Genomic DNA, 12539 nt, shown 5'->3' on the forward strand with positions numbered 1-12539 from the left:
GTGACAAGACTGGGAAGCACATAATAAACACCAACTTTTTTTGGCTACCGTGTTTGCTCAGCAGCCTCCAAAGGAGAAATTAATTCCAAGCTACAGAGAGAGAGAGAGAGAAAACTAATTAGCCAAAAGTCTCAATCATTTTAGTTTCCCATTTGGCATTTTATTAATATGTTTAATTTTTCTCAAAGGCTTTTAGAGTTTACTTGAAAACCATTTTGTACGTTCCATCATCCATGAATATACACAAAAAATAATAATAATAATAATAATATAAAATAAATAAATAAAAATAATTGAAGGAATACTAGAATTTAGTGGTAGTTAGCATTCTGCTTCGTCCATATTTATTATTTACATAATTTGATAGATATCCATTAATGACCGACCATTTTGATTGACTATTTGTTTGAAAAATTTTCCAATTATATTCATTGTTCATTGTCTGTACCTTGATTTACTGATGATGATGTTTCAAGTTAAAGCATTTTAACTATTTCTTTGACAGAAACTAATTAGCTAGGATGCGTCTACATTCGGGAAACAGATTTAAAAGAGATTGATGACCATTTTTCTATATGTTTCTACTTTTCTATGATTCAAGACAAGTCATTATTTCAGCAATCTAAGGGAGAGAATAGCTTCTTTCTTCCATTATTACCCAAAAAAAAAAGAAAAAAGCTTCTTTCTTTCATTGTCATCTTGTTTTGTTTTCTTCTGCTTTTCTTTTCCTCTTTCGTTTTCATTTTGATTTATTTCAGTGTTCCCTTGTGAATAGAGAAATCAATATATTATACTACTAATTATATATATTGTCAAAATTAGGTCATTTTTCAACCTTGAAGACTCGGATATCTAAAAATGACTTTTCAACTTGGATTACAATTACCGTATAATTAGGCGTATGTAACATATTGATCAAGGTGAAGGATTCAAATTGAAGATCAATGTTTGAAAACAAAAAATAAATAAAAAAGCAAAGAAAAAAAAAAACTAGATTTGTATATGGTGCTAACATTTTAATAGTTGAAAAAAATGTTGAAACTTTGGAAATCTCCTACAGCTTTTTTCATTGTTATATATATCATTCTCGAGGAAGCTTTATATTGTCAAAATTATGAGAACAAAAAAGAAAATCAAATTTTATATGTATATGAACAAAACTACATAGGACCATTATTAATGTTGATGGAGATAATTCCTTTGTTACTTTATAATTTTTTTTTGGAAGTTATAATCTAGTTGTTTTAAAATATAAGCTAACAAATTATTAATAACTGTAAGCTTTTTAAGAACCTTTATTAATTATTAATTCAGTGATAATCATGTTTAGTTAACCATCAGTTAATACAGCGCAATAGAAACTATAATTTCTATTAATCATCTCTTTATTTACATGACATTAATATACTATATATTTTGTTAAAAAAAAGTAGAGATACAATAAATTCCTTATGGACCTATATTCGATCTGAACTTGCACCACACGCAAAGAAATCCATTTGTAAACCATGTATGGGTATTTTAAAAGAAGTCAATCAATTACAAAGTAATCCTTATCAGTAATCTTTTGATTAGTGAGACTGACCTCATAATACTTCACATCTTTGAGATCAAAGATTCATGTTATGCTCCTCTTTTGAAAATTTTATAGGGATACGAAAGAGCAAATTGTAAATCAACTTATTAATCAAAATTTTGCATCTTATCAAATTGGACGCATATTGTTAATTGCGGATGATGTGGCCTGCTCAATATATATGGTACTTGTAGGACCCATGACAAACTTTAGCTTAATATGTAATTGGGGAAAGTTCTACATTAATTAAAAAAGATTGATTAACATTTTGAGGCGGCGGCATCCATCCATGTTCATGTAATATTAGTGTCAAAGCAAAAAAGAACATGTAATAGTGGTGTCAAATCATGCAATCAGAGTCAGATAGAGACATAATTAAAGTAATTTAATCTGCCTCATTTAGGTCAATAATCACAACTTAAAGCATTCCTATAACTAAGGATTTTTTTAGCTAGCTGGGAACCCCAAGTGCTTCCTTTTTTGCTTTAGTATAAAGCTTAATAGCTTTTATCAATGACTCCCATTTAAGTATCATTTAGCTACCCACTTAATATTTTTTTTTCCCTCTAAACATGACCTAAAGTGATTCTGTTTCATCTCATGCTTACAACATTTTATACCAATATATATATATAGAGAGAGAGAGAGAGAGAGAGAGAACTTTATAGGAACTAAAGGAACTATTAGCAGAAAAAGAAAAAAGTCTACCGGAAATGAAAAATATACAACTATTGCATATCTACTAAGACAGAGAAGAGTGATTAATTCTCTCTCTCTCTCTCTCTCTCTCTCTCTATATATATATATATATATTAATTTTTGATAAATATATACATGGATTAAATTGTGAGCATTCATAGTGGCAGGATTGGAAAGAGAGATATATTCTTAAAGGTTGAAATAAACATATGATGAAGATGCCAACCCTGAATTGTTTTTCAATTTGTGGTTCCCACATTATAGAACTTTTTTGAATATCGTCACAGGATCTTCAAAGTGTTTAGCATATAAAACCAACCTTTGAAGATATTCCCCTAAAAATATCATAAAAGGAGAAATCTTTAAATAAAGCCACTGCAGCCACTTTTTTTAGAAGCCACTTAGTGACCATTGATGCTTGCCAAGACTGCCATATGTAAAGAAAAGAGAGAGATGCATATAAATATGCATTTCTATGAAGTTCCTCGGAAAGTTCTAACCAATGTTAGTTTAAGGTTTAAATCACAACAATACACAAAGCCCCAATAATTGTTTAAATTATATTAATCTAATAAGTCCTTTGCATTATTCCGAGTACTGGAACCCACATATGATCTGATCATAAAAGACCATTTATCACGGAATTCAAGAAATCTTGACCTTTCATGTTATATAAATTTTCAATTTTTTTTTTTAACTAATAATCGTGTCCATTTTTTTTTTCTTTGGTAAATAAAAATCATGTTAATTGTTAAATTTAAAAAGTACTTTGTACAAGAAAAAAGTAATTTCAAACCCACAAAGGGCCAAAAAAAAAAAAAAAAAAATCTTAAAACAGTAAGATCAGTGTTTCTTAATTTCATCGCATAGTTGATTAAAATAATACAAAATGCCAATAACCTAATCTCTACAAATCCTATGACACGTAGTGGGGATTTTCTGGGAGATCTAAATCAATTAGCACTTGTTGAACAATCCACACAAATCGTACTCAATACATATTTTATAATTTATATACGAAACACATGCATATCCATCCATTATGAGAATACAACATTATACAATAAGATATAATTTAAAGTTTTGATTCTATTAGGTAATTATTATGATCTGTCTTCCTCTATATCATGCATTAACATTTGTGCTTCAATTCTCTCTTAGTAATGATGCAAGTTATTTATAGCTATTTGCTTTGTCTTGGGTATTAATTAATTACCAATTTTGAATTTTATCTTATTTTATTTTGCTATATATTTATTATTTTTTTCTTTTGAGGTGGTGAAAGGTTAAGCATAATATAAAAGGAGAAGAGGGACAATTGGGGATGATAAAAGCAAGCAAAAGCAATAATAGATAGAATGGGGTAGTGGTGGTGGTGGATATGGGAATCCATCTGTCTACATTTATTTGCTTACTTTTTGGTTAAATGCAATTCTTTTTCCTTTTCCCATATATATATATTTTTTCTTTTCTTTTCTTTCTTTCTATTTTCTCGTTCTTTCTCTTCTTTACTTTCTATCAAGTCATTGTGCATGTTGGTTGGAAGTATGTAAAGAAGATGTTAGGTAGTTTCAGACAAGGTGGGGATCACAGTACGTAATTCCTTATATGCATTGATTCAATGCGGTCAATAGCCCTATAATACTTGCAAACTTAATTTAGCCAACGCCTGCCCAATTCATTTGGTTCTGTGGGGACAAAGACTTCATTGCTGGATAATTTAGATATCAAATATTAATACCCTGATTTTCTTCACCCATCAAATGAGATAAAATAAATGATACCTGATTTTTTTTCTTATATATATATATATATATATGTATATATCAATTTTTCTAAATTGGAGGATCGGTTGGTGAGACACATCTCTCATATGCGAAGAAGTGTGAAATTGGTAAACGCCCATCATTCAGTGGATAATTTTAGCCACTTTAATACTTTTGATATATATAATATTGTAACCTTATTCTATTGTCCGATGCCGCCTAACCTATTTTATCCTAAACATTGATAATTTTTTGATGTTGAAAACTATTTTTTTTTTTTTACTTTTTTATATAAATTATATGTGACCAATAACATTTTTGTAGAGTATATAATTTTTTGAAGATAAATATTCTATTGCTTTATTTTTAATTTAATTGCATGCAGTGGTTAAAAAAAAAATTTAATTTGAAACAAATACCTGATTGTATTCATCATTTAATTACCTTTTATGGTTAAAAAAAAAAATTAAATTTGAAACAAATATCTGATTGTACTCATCATTTAATTACCTTTTAGAGTACAGCAAGATTTTACTACCTCAACTATCTTCTAACAACTTTTTTTTTTTATTATTATTATTTTTTAAAAATTAACATAAATAAATCTTTTAAACTTGGGTCAAGATCTGAAATTTTAGATGTTTATAAAATTGGTTCGCTCTATGACAAGCACAAGTTTTTAGTTTTGATTTTTTTTAATTAATCACTAATTACCATGTAAACTACCACTATCTGTGATGATTATCAGTAATCACTAGTAATGATCAATAACAACATCCATTTTTATTGTTTCTCTAGCTTAGTTTTCTTGATCTTATTATCAAAATATAATTTTAAAATAAATACAATTGTTTTTTTTTTATTATTACTTTAATTATTTTTACATCTAGGATATTGATTACAAGTAGAGATATACAGAAATATCAAACTTGGATGGTAGGCAGCATTAATTTCAACTCTACTGCCAACCCCATCCTCATCTATTTTTTTTCAGTACCAAACCTTATAGGCTATAGTTCTAGTTCCCAAAATATATACGCTTATGAGTCTACGACTTTCCTTCCTAATCTTACTAGCCCATCTTTTTATGTCAATTCAAAGGTAATTGTCTCCAAATAACGTACTAGATCTCCTTTGCATTTTTATTTTTTTTTGCTTTTTTTTTCGGCTATTTTATAATTGTCTTTAAAAAAAGAAGAAGTTATAATTGTCTTTTTAAAAAAAAAGTTTAAAAAAATTTGTAAGATGATTTGATATTATCTGTTTAATTTACATTGCAAGTCTAATTTTGAACAAAAAGCATAAACAAATATAAATTAATAAAAACCAGCAAATAATTGTAATTCTCTAAAATAATATATTACCCAAATAATCAGGATCTTTAATTATGTTTGTTTATGATGATTCTTTTCAATCCCTAATAGTACACGGTCAATCATATGGATAATATCAAATCATCTTATAAGTAAAAAATTTTAATAAGATAATTAAATACTTTCAATAAAAAAAAAAAAGATAACCAAATCCAAAATAAATGTGTATTGACATATATTTAAATGGTGAAAAAGCCATAGAATATGTTATATGGTAAAGTCTTGATGAACACTTATAGAGTGTATTTGTTCACTTAACTTTCACATAGGAAAAAGAAAAATCGAAAAGACAATAGGTTCCAGTCTATTTTGAATTGATATGTTAAATTATGTCATAGTAGTAGTAACTAATAGCACCACTATTACAAAAAAATAGTATATAGTACTAACTCCTTTAATTAATAATAATAATAAAATAAAACTCCTATAATAATGCATTTCATCCTAAATAAACACATTTGACACCAAATTATCAATTTTTTTTTTCCTACCCCAAAGACAAGGAAAGTGCGTAGTGGAGAAATTCAATGCAATCAATTAATAAACAACTGATCTCGAATTGTAATTTACTGAACCTCAAAGTTGGGACAGCTTAGCAAAAAACAAAAATAGGCAAAACTTATATCAGAAATTAATAATTAATATAAATATTTTGCAATTCCAATATATACGTACTTCTGTCTGGATCTCACCTAACACAAGCATATGGTTGACAAATTAACTAAAAATGAAGCAATGCTCAAGATAACCAGCTTTGCATGTCTGTTTTGGACCCTCTTTTATTTTTGTGCAACATTTTCTAGTTGGGACAGCTTAGCAAATGCAAATATAGACCAATATCATCATATCTTATCTTTTCTGAATATTTCTAATTTTATCTCATGTTTTGTCCAATTGTTTTCTGCTGAATAAATTAGTAAATTCAGATACCTAACTTTGTTTCTTGTATACATGCAGCAATTAATTACTTCTTTAGAATCCAAAATGATAACCAAAAAAAAAAAAAAAAAAACAAAAAGAGTACACCAAATATTTATGGTAAAACAAATCAAATATTTATTGTTGTTTCTGGTGTATTGGTTATTACAGGTTACAGTGTTTTAATTACTCATTGACTGTTTTTCTTTTTTCTTTTTTTTTTTTTTTTGTCAAAAGGAAAGAAAAGTGACAAAGCAGAAGTTGCTGGATCTAACTTTAATGATATGTGACTGTTACATATGGAAATGAACCCCACACTCCACTTGCACTTGCGGGACAAGTTGTTTTGTAGATAACTGAGAATGAAGCATGGGGGGGGGGGGGCTCAGTGGGTTTTGGAGCTTTTCAAATGAATATTAATGTTCTTTCTTATTCTTTTTCAGTTACAAGAACTTTTTTTCCCTCTAAAGACAGATTCTTTACGTCATTAAGATTAAATTTCTTTTTATTACTTCGAAAATATATTTTATATATATATATATATATCTTTAAATGTCAGGCTTTGGCTTTTTGCTGGTTTTCTGCAACAATTTTTAAAATATTTAACACCATGGTTTTCTTCAATACGTTTGGTTCTTAGTGATCACCAAGAAAAAGCCATTACCCTTTCACTTTGTCTGTTTGTTTGTTTTGTCTCTTTTTTTAGCTCTATATAAAAAGAAAATCAAACCCTATGTCACTCAACCAATAGCTAATTGACAATTGTTTGGACTTAATGAGTAGTAAATGTTAGACATTAGGTACCCAATTTTATGAACGAAGTGGTTCAGGTATACATATCATATATATATATATATATATAGTCTCTATGCATCAAGCAAATATTCAAACTTCGATTTGTCTTTTTTGTAAATGAAAAGTAGGAAATTTTAAATATAAATATTTAAATGATAAATATTTAAATTATTATTTAGAATATAAATTTTATTAATCATCATTTTTATCGACTAATAATATATATATATATATTTTCCCAAACTCAAAAATAGAACAACGTTTTATTTTATTTTTAATTGGGAGGTAACAAGAGAACATGTTTGGTGCAGTGCAGCAGAGACACACAGTATAACTTGACCCATTCCAATAATATTCAGTATCTCCCCCATGCAAATGACATCGTTGTCCGTACGCACAGAGACTCGCATCAAAATAAAATACCGAAAACGGGGGAACCGCCTGCTTCAAACTGAAATGGGCCCCCCACTCCTTTTAATTTTTTTGTCCCCACATCCTCCTCCTCCTCCCCCCCCCCCCCCCCAATATATATATATATAAGTGGATCCTACCCCAACGTGGCGATCGGCTCAGGTTTAGCTTTATTCGTGTGCAAATAGATCTCTCTCTCTCTCTCATTCCACGCTCGCACGTGCGACAGTGGTTGTGGGACCCCCACTATTTCGCCTCGGACGTCACGTTCCCATTGAGGGGAGGGGTGGGGGCCACTGTTTTTGGAATGTAACGCGCTCTCTGTCTCCGTGTCTCCCACTGTTTTGACCGTACTCGGCTTACGTGGCAACCCTTTCGCACGGCCACCAAATATCCGTTACAGTCAAAATCCTCGCTGTCGCCTGTTATATATATATGCGCGCGCACACACACACATATACATATGTAATTTCCAGGATTTGCCTCCTGCGGTTGTTCTGTGCATTTACTGATATGCCCCTGGAAAAAGGAAAGTGATTGGAAGCGTGATAGACTGTTTCTCTTGTCGGTTAAGCAAAAAGAAAAAATATTTTTGGATAAATCTATAATATTTTTGTTTTTTTCATAAAAATTCTAGAAAAAAAGAAAAATAAAAAAGAAAAAGGAAAATTATATATAAAGATCAAAATGAAATCCAACTAATCAAAGGAACCAAAATTCTGCCATAAATGTTTTTTTATTTTATTTTTAAGATATATATATATATATTTGATGGTCAAGTAGTCTTTTTAGACAAGGATTTTTCTCTCTCTAGAGAGTTTGACTTTCTCTCTCTTACTATTCTCTATCCCATAAACTTTTTAACCCCCCCATTCCGCCATACTTGCTTTTTGCTCTATTTCGCATAGACTCGCCACCACCACTTTTGCATGCTCTGCTTCATCCCTTCTTCGTTCTCTCCACTTTTTCTCTCTCAAAACTCCAAAAATCTCTCTCTCTCTCTCTTTTCTCACCTACTATAAACACTCAGAACAAAAAAGAAGAAGATCACAGCAAAAGCGAAGGTCTATCAACTTCTTCAATGGCAGTTGAAGCAACAGGGCATTTCATGAATATTTTCCCTTCTCAACTCATCGCAAATAGGTTCATACATATACATACATATACATATATATGTATAATAATATAGTATAATATAATATATGTTTTATTCTCTCTTTCTCCGAAATGGGGTTTTCCTCTGTTAGCTTTTTTATGATGTGGGGTTTCGAATTTCAATTTTTTTCTTCTTTTTTCTTTGGCAGAGATAAATTCATGAAAATCAATCGAGAAAACGGAAGTATACTGGTTACCCAGATGGATTCTTCAACTACTCTGCCTTTGCCTGAAACTCTCTTACCCTTTTATCAATCCTCCTCTCCTGTTTGCTTGGATCCGAAACCTTCATCGCTGAACAATTCCGATAGCGGTCTCACCTGCAACAACATTCCTCCTTCTTATGCTACTCCTCGGAAACGCCAACGGGATTCGATGATGATGAGTGCTCCTCATCATCATCACGAATTCAACGCCAATTTCATACGATCTCAGAAAACCAAACTCTCCGGCAGCTTTTTACCGTTGCTCGACAACGACATTGTCTCCCAGATCCAACTTCAGCAATCCGAGATCGACCGCTTCATCATCCAACATGTAAATTTTTATTTTCTTTAACAATTCCCATTTTAATGGTTTTGAAGTCAAATGTTTCTCGATTCTTATGATTATTATTATTATTTCGGAAAACAGACGGAGAAAGTGAAATTGGAACTGGAAGAGCAGAGAAAAAGGCAATCGAGAATGCTGGTGTCGGCGATTCAACAAGGGATCACCAAGAAACTCAAAGAGAAAGACGATGAGATACAGAGGATGGGAAAGCTCAACTGGGTTCTCCAAGAGCGAGTCAGGAGTCTATGCGTCGAGAATCAGATTTGGAGGGATTTGGCTCACACCAACGAAGCCACAGCCAATTCTCTGCGCAGCGATTTAGAACAGGTCCTCGCCCACGTAGGAGAAGAACGCAGGGCTTCCGCTGCCGCAAACGGCCAAGCGGCGGTTGTTGAGGACGATGCAGAGTCGAGCTGTGGGAGCTGCGGTGAATCAGGGAGGGAGGAGGAGATTGGGGTGGTTCGGGCGGTGGTCGGAGATGGGTGGTCCGGTGAAGATTCCGGCGAGGAGAGGAAGAGTAGTTGCAGAGGGTGTGGGGTAGGGGAGTCAAGGGTGCTGTTGCTGCCATGCAGGCATTTGTGTTTGTGTACGATGTGTGGGTCCACCCTCCGCTCTTGCCCTGTTTGTGGTACTGTCATGACCACTAGTGTCCATGTTAATTTTTCCTGAGAAAAATTTTGTTTATTTTTTTTTTTAACCACCCCATAAAAAAGAAAAAAAAGAAAACACAACTGAAAATACTTTTCTTTTTATTTTTAGTGGAAAAAGAAAAAAAAAAAAAGGTACAGATTTGGATGATTGAGCTGTATATTTATCTCTTTTTTATTTTTTTAATGATTTATTGAAGCTTTTTTAATTTGTTACACAATATGGATTTGTGATAAAAACAATTTTTTTTTGGCTTATAACCAAAAAAAAAAAATAAGAAAAGAAAAGAAAAGAAAAAGGTAGAAAAGAAAAACAAAAAGCCATCATTGAATTCTTATTTTAAATATACTTAGTGCCACCCTTCAAGAAAGAAAATTGACCAGAAATTGCTTTTTAATAGGATTGATGCCAATCTGGGTTATTACACAAAATTAAAGAAATCAATTTAACAATTATGTTTGTTTGCGCTTTTCTTTTTTTTGGGTTGGACTTTTAGGGTTTTTTAAAAGAAAGAACAAAATGCCAAACCTTTGAAAGGTTGATTGGATGGAGATGGGTGTTGGTGAATAAAAAGAGCACGAGGCAGGCATAGCAATTTGGGTTCATGCATATAGGAGAAAAGTCTCAAAAGTAGAGAGAGTGACCTAAAAGGAAGTATAGTATAAAATAAAGCTATCATATCAAAATCTATATAACAGACACGTTTTGGTTGCGTGGAAACCAGCATGTGAATATGCGTAAAATGTGAATGCTATTGCTAACCATTCTTGTGCTTGTCTTTCAAAGTTGTCACCTTTATTCATTCTCTCTTTCTTTTTACCTCGAATCTTTTTCCTTTCTTTATTTCTCATCTTTCACTCTTTTTCTCTTGTTAGTAAATTTATAAGAATATGCTTCACTCTTTCTTTTTCTTACCTTATTGTTTAGATTCTACCATAATCAAGCCTCAATGCGTAGTTTTTTTCTTTGTTTCAATATATATATATTTTTCTTATATTTGGATTGGATATTCGAAACTTGAGATCATTATCTAAAAAAATAATATATTTTAATACTAAACTTGAGGCCTCTATCTATGGTTAAATTTGCTACAATACCTACTAGCACAAAACAAAAAAAAAAAAAACAAAAAAACAAAAAAAAAAAGAAAAAAAATTGCTAGATTAATACTTATACAGTCCGTCTATGGTGCGGACGGTCCTTATGCGGACCACAGTATTAGTGACGGTTTTTTTCTAGTATTAGTGACGATTTTTTAAAAAACCATCGTTAATACTATGAAAAACCGTCACTAATACTGCGGTCCTCATACGGACCGTCCTCACCATAGAATTTCCGAATACTTATAACCGATTAGATGGGTTATTTTTTTTTTACTTATACAACAAATGCAAAAATTGTTTTTATTCGAAACAAAGTAATTAAAAGTCAAAATATTTATTGGTGCCTAAACAATGCCTTGAAAAATAGGTTTTGAGATTGTCATTGAGAGTTTGAAATTAAAAGGATTTAAAATTGAATGGTTTGGGTTTCAAGATTCCACCTATCATCTATTTGGTGGTCGACCACAATCTCATTGCCATCTTTCATTTTGGGCTTGGACTTGGGCTTGGATGGTCTTCACCAGTGTGAACTAATGAAAACAAAAGTACATAAATCTTCTTGAATAAGACAAGAAAGCCAAGAAGGCCTTCCTCCAACCAAAAAACAACATAAATCTGCAAAATTTTCTGTTCCAGATAATTCATGCCAGAATTGCAAATTTTTCTTTTTGAATATCAGATAATTCATGTAAAGACCAACAACATAAATCTACGAAAGAAACAAAATTTCCATGGTTTATTTCATCATAAAACTAAGTTGCTTTCCAAGATGAGCATTCTTACACTTCGAAAGACCATGTAGAATATCCTCATCCCCCATGGAACAAATACCACACCGAGAATAATAATAATGCTTCTTCTCATTAAACCTGTCTTACACGGCACAGCACCTCTAGAAGCCCTCCACCAAAAAAAAATAATAAAAAATAAAATAAAAATAAAAATAAAAATGTAAAAAAAACCTTTAATTTTATTAAGAACATCAATATTCCAAATAGATCTCCGCTATGTGTTATTCGTCAAAGAACTAGATCCTCCTGTATTTCCACCTCCTCCAAGCTGCTGAGCAACCCAATAGCCTGTTTTAACAGTATAACATCTCGATGAATGATAATGCCATGCAGACCTATCAGAATTCCCAAGCCAACAATTGGAAGTTGAGAAATAATAAAAGCCTCAAAAGAAGAAAAAGAAGATGACACCAAACCCAAACTCCATCCACCCGAAACAGTAAGCAATTCCACCACCTTGGCTTCTTCACTCAACACCCTGTCAGCAAGAACCCGAAGAGAAGAAAATTTTGAATTTCCAACCAATTATCCTTATAAATGCGAATATTAGAACCGTCCTCAACTCTTCAAACACCACCATGTTCTAATACACCTTTTCCCAACAAAGACTTTTCCATAGAATCTTCCAATTAATATCCAAGAAAAACCCTTAGAACCTCCCAATTAATCCAAGAAATGTTGAATAAATTAATATTTGTGGACTTGACATAATCAATTACTCACTTACAGGCTCTATTTATGCCATTAATGGC

At 31.4% G+C, this 12539-nt stretch overlaps 1 protein-coding gene across 1 annotated transcript; it reads left to right on the forward strand.

Moving 5' to 3' along the window:
* The first annotated feature begins 7716 nt into the window (after positions 1-7716).
* LOC107419545 (BOI-related E3 ubiquitin-protein ligase 1) lies at positions 7717-10053 on the forward strand. The gene is made up of 3 exons (XM_016028291.4): positions 7717-8681; positions 8843-9230; positions 9327-10053. The coding sequence occupies exons 1-3, from the start codon at positions 8620-8622 to the stop codon at positions 9912-9914; spliced, it is 1038 nt and encodes a 345-aa protein (XP_015883777.3). The 5' UTR covers positions 7717-8619; the 3' UTR covers positions 9915-10053.
* Positions 10054-12539: the final 2486 nt, after the last annotated feature.

This window comes from Ziziphus jujuba, chromosome 1 (assembly GCF_031755915.1).
Source record: "Ziziphus jujuba cultivar Dongzao chromosome 1, ASM3175591v1".
Lineage (NCBI taxonomy): Eukaryota > Viridiplantae > Streptophyta > Magnoliopsida > Rosales > Rhamnaceae > Ziziphus > Ziziphus jujuba.

Bases quoted from the DNA above. Each gene is read 5' to 3' on its own strand.
- LOC107419545 (XM_016028291.4), top strand. From the start codon at position 8,620: ATGGCAGTTGAAGCAACAGGGCATTTCATGAATATTTTCCCTTCTCAA. The intron at 8,682-8,842 runs GTTCATACATAT...TTTCTTTGGCAG, and splicing joins TCTCAACTCATCGCAAATAG to AGATAAATTCATGAAAATCA. The intron at 9,231-9,326 runs GTAAATTTTTAT...TTCGGAAAACAG, and splicing joins ACCGCTTCATCATCCAACAT to ACGGAGAAAGTGAAATTGGA.